The following is a 15,399-nucleotide window of genomic DNA, read 5'->3' as shown; positions in this document are numbered from 1 at the left end:
GCTTTTTATATAGAAAAAAACAAATTAAAATAGAGAAAAATAAATACAAATACTTATGGATGGAAAATATATGCATAACAAGTCGAAAATAAATACTGGCTTCGGATGGATCTTTATATCAAGTGCATTATAGGTTCTAGAAAAGTTTATAATGTTGAAAATAAACTAAATTTTTCTATCTAGATGAGAACGAATGAACAGTTAGGACAATAGAGAACAAACTACGTATTTTGCAGTAATTTTTTTTTGTGAATACGGTTAACAAGAATCTTTAGATTATTAACTTCTACAGAATCATGAAGGGTGTTCGAAAGCACAGGATAGCTGGCTCCCAGCCTCCCCATTGTACCTCCTGGCTGGAGAGCCATGAAACGGAAATGAGCACCACCGGTAAGGACTGGAAAGTCTAGTGCCATATTCTTTACTTTTTTTTTACTAAATAAAATTATCCATATTTTAAGAGTCACTACATTGCATATTACTTACTTCCTTGATTCCTTCCACGCCGGCTGGCGCATTTGACGACAAGAGAGCTTCTGCACGATGGCCTCTGAAGAACTAGCGGCCAAAAGTCTTCCAAAGACGTTACCGCCAGAATAAGCATTTTTTTTTCTAGGGACTGGCCAGACGTCAATTTTTACCCCTGTCCCCGCCTTCTAATGCCGGGGGGCAGCCCCTGACATCATGGGGGAGCCTGCCGTCACCCATACAGACTATACGGTCCCAATACCACCATCTACTAATTAATTCCTAAATCTGTATTAAGGCGTTGGTTAACAAACCATTCCAGGTTTGTAGTTCATTTGCATTAAATTTGAGATTAATAAAGATTAAATTATAAATAAATAAACCAATAAATAAAATAAATCAATAAATTAAATAAAAATTTAATTAAATAAAAATTAAATATATATTTAAATATTAATTCAATATTACTTCTGAGAGAAATACTTACACGACATTCTCTTCTTCTTTAATCTTTTTTGTCAAAGCCAACTTTTCCCTGTCGTAGGTATTCTTAGTGATAACAATGGGTTGTTTACGCCCTAGTTTTTTTTCAATTACGATCACTACTAACTCAAGAACTTGGTAGACTTGTGGTGTCCAATAATTGAAATCTTTCTTCTGAAACTTTCTTACAACGTCTGGATAATGTCTCTCCTAAAAAAAGAGCGAATATTCATATTCGAAAAAGGCAGAGATCGTCTATATTATTCAAGGAGCAAGAATTGTATATATATTGCTGAATTTTTTCTTGAAAACGACAACATAAATATATATATATATATATATATATATATATATATATATATATATATATATATATATATATATATATATATTGATTTTTTTCTTGAAAACGACACATAAATTTTTTTGAAAATTGGCAGATTACCATTTTCTAGTGCTAAAAATCGACCAAGCAGATCACGGCTTTGATAAAATACGTTTCCCCTTCCCAGCCCTCCTAAAAAATTTTCATAAATCGCCTGCTGACTGAAATTAGTATCTACTGAAAGCCTAACAAGCATGAGCGTAAGAGGAAGGAGTTGAAACACCCAATTTGTTTGTTGACAAATTTGCTTCGATGGTATCCACTCTACAAGGGTGAGTGAATAGCAGTCACGCCATTACTATTCTTAAAAGTTCGAGCCTGGCTTAATCGAATTCGTATGCAGCAACCGCTTAATTAGTTGTCTTGTTTAATGCTATTTAACAAAACAGGTCAACTGAAATTTGAACGACAAGAGCATGAGAGCAAAGTTGGTGTTTTGACATTTAAATGCATTAATGCATTTTAAACATTAAATAATATAAAAGCTCCGAATATTCAGGATTTATCAACGGGAAAAAAAGTTTTCGTTTCCAGTCCCTATTTCCCCCTTGATAAAGGCTTCCAGATGTGGAGTTGAAGCATTTGGAATTTTTTTTATTAATTAATGTTTTGTTGCTGCTTTTGCTTTTAGTTCGTTGTCACTGCTTTATTTAAATTAAAACCGTTTTTTTCTATTAAATTCTCGTAAATGGAAAAGCAGTGTGGTTTAAGAAATTAACCTGTATAATTTGAGGAGAAAACTTTAATAGGTGCAACAATTATTTGATAACTGTACTACTTTTCACAGACCGGCTTAAAAGAATGTTTCTTAGGAAATAAAGAGGAAAATGGGAGAGAGAGTGGGAGAGTGAGAGAGATATTAAGGGGGAAGGAAAGATAAAGGGAGACAAATTTGGAAGAGAGGGAGCGATATAAGGGAGAAAGGAGGAGAGTGACAGAGGAGGAAATGAGAGAAGAGGGGAGGAATAGAGAGAGAAGGAAGGAGAGACAAAGATTTACCAAAAACTTTATCCTGTGGCCTATTCCTTTGATATGACAAACCATCGACTTAAAATTTCCAGATTTTTCGCACAAAACACAGTTAACAAAATCTTTGTCCTTGACATCAATTACATACTCGAGACCTGAAAAGGAAGCATATACTAAACACAAATAAACATCCTATCTACAAAAAAAAAAAAAAAAAAAAAAAAAAACGCGTTTTATATATACATATGATTTGTCAAGCATGACAGGACGTTAAAAAATAGTAATAATAACAGAAAAAACTAAGCCGGCAAAGTTTACAACCCACATTTGTTAAACTAGGCATAGAATGTTTCTTTCCTTTGATCTTTTGGCCAATCAAAGTAGCCTATGCATCTCAGCTGTTTTTGTTTTTTTTTTTAATCTGAAAATTAATTTTGGTCCTATATAGTCAATTTATCGACTATTGGCATTTGCAAAAGTTGGAGGGAGAGGAAAATACAGCCTTCCGATAAGGGAAACCATTTGCCCTATAGACCAAGGCCCTGTGCCCTAGGAGACCAGATGTAATTTGCCCTAAAAATACCATGATTTCTTCCTCTCAGCATGGACTCAAGTAGAAATTTAGTCAAATTAGCTTAAAAAACTTAGTATTTAATAACTAATTTCTTCTCACACTTCTAATTTCAGCAAAATATCCTTGATTCCTTACGATTGAGCAAAGAATATGTAAAAATCCATAACTATAAACATCGGATGTCTCCTGAGACATGTCAAAAAAGCCCCCTCCTTTGAATGAATAAAAAAATAAAAAAGCATCTATTGTTCTGTTTCGATAATATCTTAATTTATTTCATAGGACGTAGCCATGAAAAGATTTTCATACAGAGGGTAACAACAGTTAACTAATAAGAATTAAATAATAATCTTATAATTAATATACTCAATTAATTAATAATAATTGAATTAATTAATTAATAATAATTGAATTAAATAAGAATCTTCAGTACACAAATACATTTACCGATCGTGAAAGATTTCATATGTGAAAATCAATTTCAAGCTTTTCATTTTAACGCCCTTCTTCCAGAGAAGTGTCACTACAAATTCAAGAAAAACAAAACATAAAAGCAAATATATAACCCATAAACATAAATACGGGGGGTCGAAATGCGCAAGAGAAGTGACTTTAAGTGCCTTTTCAATTGGGAATGTGACAAAAAGTACTATTCAGAGGCATTCAGAACAGAAGCACAGGGACTGCACGGGTCCCTGTGCAGCCCCTGTTCTTATATTTCTTATATTTTGAGGGACTATTTCTTATATTTTGCCGCCAGGAGTCTTCCGGTTTTGCTATGGATGAGGAGGTAAAATCCTAGTATTTCATTCATTTGTGTTTTTTTTCTCATATCATTCATCATAAGAAACAAATGGAAAAGTAACAAAAATAATGAGGTTGTACTAATACGGCATAAATTCACACATCATGATTACCTAATAAAGTGCAAATCCCGGCCCATAATAACTAAGAGTAAAAACATGCCTAAAAAAACTCTTTTCCCTGAATAAAATCGAATATTACTCAAAATAGAATCCAATTCAGGAGTGGTAACTGTTAGCCATATCCAACAAAATAGTGTTTAGGAATTACACCCGTTGCATAGCGTCGTGTGGTTTTTTCCAGAAGTTACCGACATTACCAATTATCATGGTCGTAGCAATAGCCGTAATCTAGTAAAAACAAACCACAGCCCTTGGCGACCAAAAATTTAAAATAATTTTTTGAAAAAACTGTCAAGGAAGAAAAAATTGCCTTTTGGAGCTGATCCAGATATGGTAACAATACTTTTGATTAATTTTAACGGTAAAAATTTACAAGTAAAAAATTCAAAATGTTAACAAAAAATAAAATTAAAAAAAGTAAAATGTAAAATTACAAAAATAAATTTAAGGTAATTTCACAGGACAACCTGAAAACCCTCAAAAATTATGTTGGATACAAGTGAAAACTGCACATTGGAATCGTCATGGTCGAGAAACTCAGACAGGAAAGTTACAGCCCTCCACCTTGAAAAACAAGGAAAACGAATTTTTTTTTTTGCATGGGTAACATTCATGTCCTATTTTTTTGTTCTTTATTTTTTCTTTATTGTTTTTTTTTTCATTTGAAGTAAAGATTGGCTATTTGCAGACCAGTAGTAATTGACTCACCAACAAAGACATGCTGGTTCATTTCATACAAGTCCGTAGGATCAAGTGCAATTTCTTGTACCTCGGGTTCGGGCACAGTTTCGACAATTTCTTCTGCCGGCTTTTTTGTGGTAGGAAATTCGTAGTCCATGTCAAGGCGAGCTGAAAATATTAGAATGTTTGAGGCAAAATTTAGCCAAAAAAGCAGCATATAAAAATTTGAGGGTAGTAAACGTGGGTAGTATAATTAGTAAAAATGATGGATGCAGCGAAGATATTAAAAGTAGAATAGCCAAGGCCCAAAGTGCTTTTTCACAGCTGAAAAAAGTTTCGAAGAATAGGAAGATAATTCTACGAACCAAGATTAGAATATTGGAAGCTACAGTGATGACATTGCCCAAGTATGTCTCTGAAACGTGGGCACTCCAAAAGAAGGAGGAGGATTTATTAGATGTTTTCCAGAGGAATTGTCTACGGATAGTTTTGGGTGCCCGTTTGTTAGACTGAATTTCAAACAGTAAGCTGCACGAAAAATATAATTCTATCCCACTTTCTAGGGCTATAATGGTAGAAACGGTTCTGATGGCTAAGACACGTTCTGCAGATGAAAGACGACAACACGTTATGCGGATGATTGTCAAAGATCATCCTTTCTGACCAACCATCTAGAGCCAACTAAAAAGCAGGTCGTCCCCGAATGGGCTGAGAGGAGGTCTTGATGAAGGATTTAAGAGAAAATTGAACTCCTTTGGAGGGTGTGCAGAGGGAGGCTTTGAATTGACTGGGATGGAGGAGGAGAGTGCGTAGATTGTGTTGTCCTCAGGTTGCTTGGAGCCGCACTGATTCGTTAATAGTAGTAGCAGACAAAAATGACGGACTATTTTATAAGAAACTCAGACGCCTCACTAACCGCATTATCAGTAATCCAGAATATTATTTTTTAACTTCGGAATTGCATTATAGCATCGCTGAAAATCAAGCACTAAAAGCAATACTTGAATCTCTAGAAACTCTGCTATTTCTGCTAACATGAAGATATGAATTCTATTTTCTAACGAAGATATCAATTTCTAAGGAGTATTAAACATCCCAAGACTACCCAGACCATAGGCGTCAATTCAAAAAAAATTAAGGAGAAGGAATATGTTTCCCAATATCTAGGGATGGGGGGGGAGTAAACTTGTGGCTTATTTAATTTTCAAATGGATATCCCGAAAAGGGGCGTTTTCCTAAAAGGTATTTTTCCAAATCTAGGAGGATTAAAAAAAAATCCAGGGGTCAGATGCACCCTCGCTTCAGATTTATTAGCAAAGTGACAGTAACAAAATTGCGCAAAATTAAGCGGGTTCAAATCATATTACAATTCTCAAGAATACATTATTTTCTACGATAAAAATCACTGCAATTTTATAGATCTATGTAGCATACGCTGTACAGCAACAACCTTTGCTTGCTTTAAGTTCCAATTTCGTTCTTTGCTTCCATTACAAAATTTTTTTTTAATTAATAAAGGCTTGAATAATATAATATAAGTGTCAGTGATCGGAAAATCATGCCGAATGGATGTTCAGCTGAGCTCTGCCAAAATATTTACTAATATAATAAATTAAAAAAAAAACACCTATTCATCTAGGCTTCACGGAAATGAAAGCTTTGTGATATATACAGATTTATAACTCATTTGCCATTTGTATTTTTTCACTTTCATCATAACTTTTATTCTCCTCGTCCCATTCTTGTTGTTAATCCCAGTGAATTCGTAACAATTGCAAAATAATAATTATATAGTAATGTTATACATATTAATAATAATAATTACAATAATAACAATTACAAAACAGGGTATTTGTGTCTTATAGTTACCACACTAGTTCTTTGTCTGAGTAGTACCAGTTTCTTTCTGTTTTTCAGTATGCACTCGGTGATAATCAGCTTAGCGTGGGGGAGATAAACTACAATGTAGGTATATTTTGGTTGAATATTCTGTTTTGTAGCGTTGGTATTTTGGTTAGGTTAGATTAGAAACCATTTAAATACCATTTAAAATAAGGTGTTCTGTGCGGCCTGATTTCCATAATTCTCTGCTGTAGTTTACATGATTTTGTTACTAAAGTATTATATTTTCGTCATATTTAGGTATATTCTATTAGGATTAAACCTAGCTTCACTTCTTGAGTGTGGTGGCTATAAGACCTAAGTGCCCAAAACAAGTTAAGTATACACACAATTTCAAGACCACTAAAAAAAATGCAATGGCTTTTTTTGACATTAACATTTTTTTATTCTTTTTTTTAAATGTTAACAGTTTGAGATTTTTGGTATATTTCTCGTCTTGAAGGGGTCTGGGGTGAATTCTTATTTACTTCCTATGTCTTTTGCTAAACTATTCTTTGAAACCATCGATTAATGGTACAATTTCACGCTTCAGAAAGAAGAGAGAGAGAGAGGGGAGAGAGAGAGGCAGAGAGAGAGAGAGAGGCGGAGAGCGAGAGAGAGGTAGAGGTAGAGAGAGACCTTTCAGGTTAGTATCCACGTTGGGTCCACCAAGTAGGTTTTTTGCGTGTTTTTGGCCTTTCCTATGACTTTGCAGAACTACAAACCCAGTTACAAAAGTATTGCATATGTTACATGCAATGTGCTGTTCTTTGTCGGTCTTAGAGAAAATCGGGTACAGCAAACCATTTCTGTGAAGAAATGTGTCATCTAGGCGCCAATCTTTATATTCTTCGCCCTACAAGAAAAAAAAAACATTTAGTATCCGATTTAAAAAAAATGCACATAATTTATGAAAAAAAGTAAGCCTTAAATGAAACTGGTGCCGTATATTGTTGTTTGTTTTCTATCTTTGTTTTGTTTCCAAGCACGGTTAACATTAGATTGGTGCGCTGGATTCACGACCCATTGTCTGAGAGGGCGTGGGTTCGAATCCTAGTGTACCCAATTATTTAGTTTGGGATGGGGGTCAGTGGCGTGACTCTGTAAGCTCAGCCAGAGTCGACCCAGCACTAAATGGATACCTGGAGAAATCTGGGGAAGTTAAATAAGAAGGGTGTGCGAAAGCACAGGATGGTTGGCCCCCAGCCCCCCACTGCACTTCCTGGCCGAAAAGCCAAGAAACAGAGATCAGCACCTCCGGTAGGGACTGTAAAGTCTAATGCCTTATTCGTTTTACTCTTTTACGGTTAACATCAGGTCAGATTCAGTCAAAATGTTGATGCTCACAGTGAGAACAAGCAGACAGTCTATTGTGCCGTAGAGGAATCTGTGATTAGATTGATTTATCGTAACAGAAAAGCGTACATTATCAGATATAATTTCGCGTAAAAACAGTAATTTCGCGCTGGAAACGAGGGCAAAAACGTGTCCAGTCCAAAGCCTAATAGGGGTGGCCCACCTGCCTAGAGTGTCAGGCCAGGTTTAGCACCCAATTCATAATCTCAGATAGTTGCACTAGCACAAACTAAATTAAATATCGGATTGACCAAAAAGTCGCTTGAACCCGCAAGCCAAGTAAAAGTAGTATAACTCGTAAGTACAACGTGTCATTAACTGAGAGCCTTTTATAGAGAAATTAAATAAACAAAAAAATTTTACTGGAAGTAAGGAGCGACATTAAAACTCAATACGAACATAAATTATTCCGCATACGGATTGCCCCTTCTCAATATCTTGCTCTTCACACTGAAATTTTTAGCACTTAAAAAAAAAACTTCCTATAAGAATTAAACGGCCCTTGTGTTTCATGAGTCGTTCTTAAAAAACTGGGACAAACAGTCAAACTTCAGCGTAAAGACCACGATAAGGTTCTTTGACTTTTAGTGTATTAAGATTCTTTGGCTTTTAGGGGGCATTTCCCCCCTTTTCAAAAATCAGGCTAATTCTCTTAGACCCGTGACCTTTTACGGGTAACACTAAGCTTAATGAATCTTATACATTTGGAATCAGCATAATAAGTCGATTTTTTTATAGGTTTATTTATATCAAAATTTTTCTTTTTTAGAGTTTCGGTTACTATTGAGCCGTGTCCCTCCTTACTTGCAGTTCACTACCACGAACTGTTTGAAAAGAGGCAGTTTGCAAGTGTAATATTTACCAGCTACCTTTCAAAACCTTTGAACAGGAAGCTCTATTGTTAGAAGCGAATGTGAATAAGTTATCCAGAATTAATTCCTTTCTCGGCGCACTGAGAAAAATGTAAACTTTTCATAGCCCTGTTCTGTTAGATCATGCATTCTTAAAGCATCGAGAAGCAAATTTTTGTAACAAGCTTTTTTTATTATAGGCACTGGATGATATGCTGACCAATGTAGGTGGCTTCGATATGCAAAACGATACAATAATAACAGAACAATTATTAAAACGTTATTTACATAAGGGACGGTACTTGAAAAAATACTTGGGCCCTCCTCCGGATTTAAAGAGAGAAATTATATGTAGGGGCTGGCTTCGATATTCGTAATTAATGATAACAGAACAGCAGCTAAAAACTTGACAAAGGATGTCAATTGAGAAAATACTTAAACTCCCCATCCTCTTTTCCAGGTTTAAAGATAGAAATTTAAAAGAAAATACATTCAAAAAAGGAAATGTATTGGCCGAAAATATCAGTCGATCAATTTTAGAGGGAAATGGGTCCGACGGCGAAAAGAGTATTGAAAAGGCACCATTATGCAGTAGAAAAAAATCTGTCTTTTGGAGATAATTCATCTTCGATTGATTTTGTAGAGATCCTTATCTTATTGAGTAAAAAAAAACAATAAGGAGAGAGAGAGAGAGAGAGAGAGAGAGAGAGAGAGAGAGGGAGAGAGGGGGGGAGAGAGAAGTTTATTAATATTAAATTGAAGACAATACAAAATACAATTCAAAATCGAATTACAATACACATAATTCCCCTTGAAAGGCTCCATGGCCAGGGATACAAGGGGGATAAGAAAAAAAATATTATACAAGCAATAAATTCAATATAGGCAATCACATATAGCAGTTTACAGGCAACATATTTATGGGGGATACAATATAAGCAACAACTAGAAGGGAAAAAAAAACATACAGAACATACCTGAGGCCTGGGAGCAAAGTGCAGAGAGGAAAATCACACACCACTAACAAAACACAGGGGCCATCAACTCCTCAGAAGAGAGAGAAAAAAAATTAATCTATTTGATTCTTTATTAAATGATCCTTAAGAATCCTTTTTAAAGTCCAAAACGAGTGGCATTTCTGCACTGAAGAAGGTAGTGAATTCCAGACCTGTTGACAAGCAATGTGGGGATTGAAATCTGATCGAACAGTAGGGGTAGGCGGAATGTGGATATTATTTGAAGAACGAAGGCTATATGGAGCTGAATCAGAAATAAACATAGGAGTTTTCCGAAGAGATTTTGGAAGATTGCCGTGAAGTTGATCAAAGACAAAAGAAGCACAAGAAATAATGTAAATAGACCGTATACTTAAGAGCTGTGTTGGTGAAGAACGGTTGGTGTCCATAACCAGACGCCGTGCTTTATTATACATGACGGAAAGTGACCGCAGCGTAGACGGAAAAGTAGACATCCATACAATGGGGCAATAAGAAACATATGACTGGACAAGACAGAAAAAAAGAAGTTTCAGAATAGATCCAGGAAATGTATATCTAAGTTTTCGAATGATACCCAAACTCCGTGAGACCTTAACCCTAATCATGGCTACATGGTTTCTGAATGAAAGGTTCTCATCAAGCAGGATACCAAGAAACCGGACCACCCGATTCTCTGGTCTACACAAGGAGCCTTGTGACACCTGAAGGTTTGTAAGCTGAGGGAAAGCTACACCAATTCGAGAAAAAATAAGAAAATGTGATTTACCAACATTCAAGACCAAGTAATTGGCATTAAACCATGACATAACTCTCTCAAATAATGCCACAAGGGTAGACTTGATATCACATTCCGTCTTCCCAAGGGTCCCAAGAGTGGTATCATCAGCAAAAGCAACAAGAAAATCTTCATTAGAAGAAGTATTGGAACACGACTGAGCATTAGGCTAACACAGCTTGCAACATGCCAGAGGCCTGGTGTTTTTTACAGCTGGAATCAGATCATTAACATAAATCAAGAATAAAATGGGACCAAGAACAGATCCCTGCGGGACGCCATAATATATTTCAGAAGGGCTCCGGAAAAGCGGATCAATTGAAATAAGCCTACCAGAAAGGTATGAATAAAACTAAGAATAAGCATTAGATCTTATACCAATATGTGATAGTTTCCAAAGAAGAATCCGATGAGTCAAGGAATCAAAAGCTTTACGAACATCCAAAAATAAAGCTGCCGGGATATGACCAGAATCTATTGCCAAATGAATGAAATTCGATAAAGCTGCGCAAGCATGCTCCGTAGAGTGACTTGCTCGGAATCCAAACTGGAAATCATGCAAAATATCCTTTGCATCCAGAAAACTAATAAGCCTGGATAGCATAGCCTTCTCAAAAATTTTGCTGAAAACAGATAGGAGAGAAATTGGCCTATAATTAGCAGCATCACTCCGAGAACCACCTTTATAGAGTACTATAACCTTAGCTCGCTTGAGAGATTCAGGGAAAATACCTTTCTCGAAAGACAGATTGACGAGCTTAGTCAGTGGTGACAGAATAGCAGGCAGAATGGCACGGATAACCCTTGTAGGAATTTTGTCTGGTCCTGAAGAGGATGATCCTTTAAGAGTATTCACGATACGAGCTACCTCAAATTCAGAAACAGAATTCAAGACCATCGACTTCAAACATGAGGGTCCAAGAAAGGCTCTGAAATCGCACCGAGAAGTTGCTGAGCTTGCAGAGGAAGCAGTTACCTTTCCTATATTAGCAAAATAAGAGGTAAGCTCTAGCTGAACATCTACATCTCCTTGGACGGTTTTACCATCGATTTTCAGCATTGATGGAACTGAAGGCAGAGTAGGTCTAAGAACTGAATTAATTAAATACCATGTCTTACTTACATCCTTCCCACATTCATAAAATTTCCTATGATAATACTAAGACTTGACCTTCCGACACAGAGAATTAAATATATTCCTATAGGCCTTGAATCGTTCGTGATGAGCTAAAGATGGTGAAGCCTTGTAAAGCTTCCACAAATAATTTCTCCTTTTCCAGCTTTTATAGAGACCTGGAGTCATCCATGGATTCAGTGGTGCTATCCTTTTCGAAGTATGGGGCGCTGGACCCCGATTGCAAATTTCCAGGATTCCTTCTTTAACTAAATCATAAAAGGAATCAAAAGAGTGGTTAAAATCTAAATCAGAAACCAAACTACCCCATGGTACATCAGCCAGACGAGAATTAAGTAGACTTAGCTCAGTATCACCATAACGGAAAAATGGGAGATTAGATGGTGATGCTATACGCTGCGCTTGAGCAGCACTCTTATATCGGGAAATAGCGGGAAAATGATCAGAAATATCACTAACCAGCACCAAATTATCTAAAACATCTAGTGACGAGAAAATATTATCGATAAAAGACGCTTGTGTTTCTGTAACTCGGGTTGGTATAAGGTAGAGTTCCCGAAGAGAGCATCATTGACAAAAAATCAATAGTTGAAGCAGAATTTTGATCCAGCAGGTTGAGGTTAAAATCACCCATAAGGATTAGTTCACACGGATGTTTATGGACTGAGTTCAAAACTTCTTCCAGAATTTTCAAAAACGAAGGATTAGATCCACTGAGGGACCTATAAACCAAACCGACAACTAAGTACTTACGCATTGATTTAATCTCAATAAATAGAGATTCAAAGATCCCTTCCTCATTTCTGCTCAAATCATTTCGGACATTATATGCAAGACGATCAGCAATATAAAGCATAAGGCCACCTCTCGCCATCTGTTTCCTATTCAGCCTCTCCATCCTATATCCTGGAATATCTAGAAGGATATCCTTTTTTGAATCCAGGAAAGTTTCACATAATCCTATAACATCAGGAGTTCCATCACTAACGATCCGTTTCAACTCATCAAAAGACGAGCAGAGTCCCTGAATGTTCAGATGAAACACTGAGAAAATATCATCTCGTTTAGAGGAAGCAGAACCATTTAATTGCGAAACACACTTACTTTTAAAACCGAATTAGAATCATTATTCATCTGATTTCTATTTCCAATTTAATTATTAATAATATTTTCAATATCTGAAGGATTATTTTGTAAATCAAGTAAACGATCCCCCAAAGAGTTGATACCAGCCTGGCCACTACTCATGGTGGATGGCAGTTCCGCCCCACGACCAAGCCCACCAGACCACAGGTATAAGAAAAAAATATAAGGAAAGAAGAGTAAAAAATAATATAATCAAGGTATGAATAAAAAATGATAATAAAATCAAGGTAAGAATAAATAAGAAAAAACAGGGAAAGAGAAGAAAAAAGAAACAAGGAAAAACTAAGAACTCCCCCCATGCCCCCCCCCCACTGAAAAGTAAAAGCACTAAAACTCACAGTAAATGGGTTTGTTCTAATACTATACTGTTGGTGCAAGAAAACAAATAGCAACACAATAAAAAAGACACAATATTTGTTGTAGCAGAAGATACCATTATATCATTAAGTCACTATTACTATTTCTATTGCATCGGACCAAACTAACTCAACAAATAATTCAAGCAATACTTTTTTCTTATCAAAACACAAAAAGTGACCGGGCTTCCACAAACTCACTAAACAAAAAAAGAAGAAGAAAAAAAAAAGAAAATTCAGTCATGTAATCGAGTCCATAGAATTGCCCCGGCCATTTCCCTGCCTTCGCTGTTGTTGCGTTTGAATCAGGCTACTAATATCTGGCGTGATTTCATCAAACAAAAATATTTCCACTGGCCCTTTCTTAAGGAGACGAATACATAGAGATGGTGGTATGGATCTCGCAATCCAAGTTTCAAAACCTGTTTTTTCACGAATACTGGTTCGGATAGCTAAAAGTTTTTTTCGAACTTCTCGAACAGACGGGGGAGAATCTTCGGATAAAAAAACATTCTGATTGCCCATGATATTTTTTCCACGAAGATTTCGAGCCTGTTTTAGAACTACCACTTTCAGCTCCCTGGTCTCCATGATAACCTTTATCAGCTTTTTTTCAGGTTTAACATCAGCTATCGTGTATTTGGGTACCTCATGGATTTCAAGGCATGACGAAATTATACTGTCGAAAATCGCCTTAGCGTTTACAGTATCAATCGCTGTCAAGTTCCATACTAGAATATTTTTATCAGTTTCTTTACTTTCCAGCTTCATCATTGTATGCCTTAGGCTAGATAACTGCGATTTCAGTAAACAATTTTCATCAACCAGCACAGAAATGTGGTTCTTCAAATCGTTGGTTTCTACCTCGAGGCTGATCACTTTAGGCTTAATACCTTCCACCTCCAATTTCGATTCCACTATAGATTCTTCGATCTTGGAATCCTTTGTTCTAATCCTTTAAAATTAACATTCAGCTCATTTAACGTAGTCGAATTTTCTTTAAAAGTGTGTAAAACTAGACTTAAACTATCAGCTAGTAATTTCAATGAGATTACATCCATAGGACTGGATGTGAGAAAAGACTCGTCAGATTTATCTTTCTTCCTCTTTCCTCCCATTATACAAAATAGTAATTGAACTCCAAGAAAAAAATAGACTGTAGAAATATACTACCACATAAAACTCCTTTAATTACTCGCTTTGCGTAATATTGGCATCTGAATCTATCCAAAAAAAAATTTCGACAGCAAATCAACCTTGCTGAACACTAAATGAACGGTCCAAGGCAAAGTAGGAGTATTTACCTCGAATGCATTCTTGTTTTATCAAAACTTTGTGAGAGTATATCCGGTTTAAGATGTTCACTGAATGAATGCTATATGCGAACTGAGGGTGGTTTTGACCCGAGTAAGGAGATAATACTAGCAATACAATAATTAAAATGTTAATCAGAAGAAGGAGAAATAGGTGATGCACCATCTTGACATGGCACCACGAACCTAAGGGCGGAAATAGGCCCTAGAAGCCATTTGATCAGGGTCAGCTCTTAAAAAGGGTACAACAACTACCAATTTTAGTCCGAATAAGAACCCTTTCAAAATTCTATGATCTCTGGTTCGATACTATTACTCATGAGGAGAGGAATTAGTACATAAATAAGCACCCACGATAAGAAATATCTGAAACTTCGCATTTCTTTAGGTAGAATTTAGAGATTCCACGCAATGGTCTTTAGACATCCAGAATGTGATGGTGCAATTTTCATCGAGATGAAATTATTTTTGAAGGCTGTAGTCTCGATGTCGATAGTTTTCTTGTCAAAATCACTCGTATTCTAATGCGTGCTTAGCTAGACATCAATGTCTAGGCCAAAAAGAAGGAGAAATTTATAAGAGTTCCATCACCAGTGGCAGTGGTGCCAAATAGGGGGAGGGCGTCGTCACCCCCTATAGTTTTACCCCTCCCCCCCTTATGATGAAAAATACTTTTTTTGGGTATGTTCATACAAAACACCCTTTTTGGGTATTTTAAGTGATAATTGAATGAAAAAATTTAATACCCGTGATATTGAAGCTCCAATATGACCCCACCCCCTAACAATTTCATGAATTGGCGTCACAGTCCGACAAATCAACAATGGGAGATAGGAATTAAAAACAAATAGTGCCACTTATTGTGAAGCTTCTGGCAACTTCATTAAGAGAGTAGAAAATTTTAAAAACAAAATTAGTAATTGATAAGATAATTCGACAATGCAATTCTTTAAAGATGATGCAAGTAATGGTTAAGCAGCATATTTTAATTTTCAAGAACTATTTTAATTTAAAAAAGCATTTTAAAGTACCTGGAAAAGCAAGCGTATGGCATTTTTGGTCAAACAAGGTTTCCTAACTCAAGGTGGCGTTGACAATTTTT

The 15,399-nt window shown here is 36.0% G+C and overlaps 1 protein-coding gene across 2 annotated transcripts in view; it reads right to left on the bottom strand.

The window, feature by feature from the left end:
• The window catches only part of LOC136029966 (uncharacterized), a 102,475-nt gene that overhangs the window by 65,707 nt on the left and 21,369 nt on the right, over positions 1-15,399 (bottom strand). For both annotated transcript variants that reach the window (XM_065708527.1, XM_065708528.1), the window contains exons 3-6: positions 7,007-7,223; positions 4,514-4,654; positions 2,336-2,460; positions 956-1,161 (exon numbers count right to left, since the gene is read on the bottom strand). In XM_065708527.1, coding sequence (XP_065564599.1) covers positions 956-1,161; positions 2,336-2,460; positions 4,514-4,654; positions 7,007-7,223 — 689 coding nt within the window. The remainder of the gene's footprint in view (positions 1-955; positions 1,162-2,335; positions 2,461-4,513; positions 4,655-7,006; positions 7,224-15,399) is intronic.

Source organism: Artemia franciscana, chromosome 8 (genome assembly GCF_032884065.1).
Source record: "Artemia franciscana chromosome 8, ASM3288406v1, whole genome shotgun sequence".
Taxonomy (NCBI): Eukaryota; Metazoa; Arthropoda; class Branchiopoda; order Anostraca; family Artemiidae; genus Artemia; species Artemia franciscana.
Note: the sequence above shows the minus strand (reverse complement) of the source record. Positions and strands in the feature narration are given on the sequence as shown.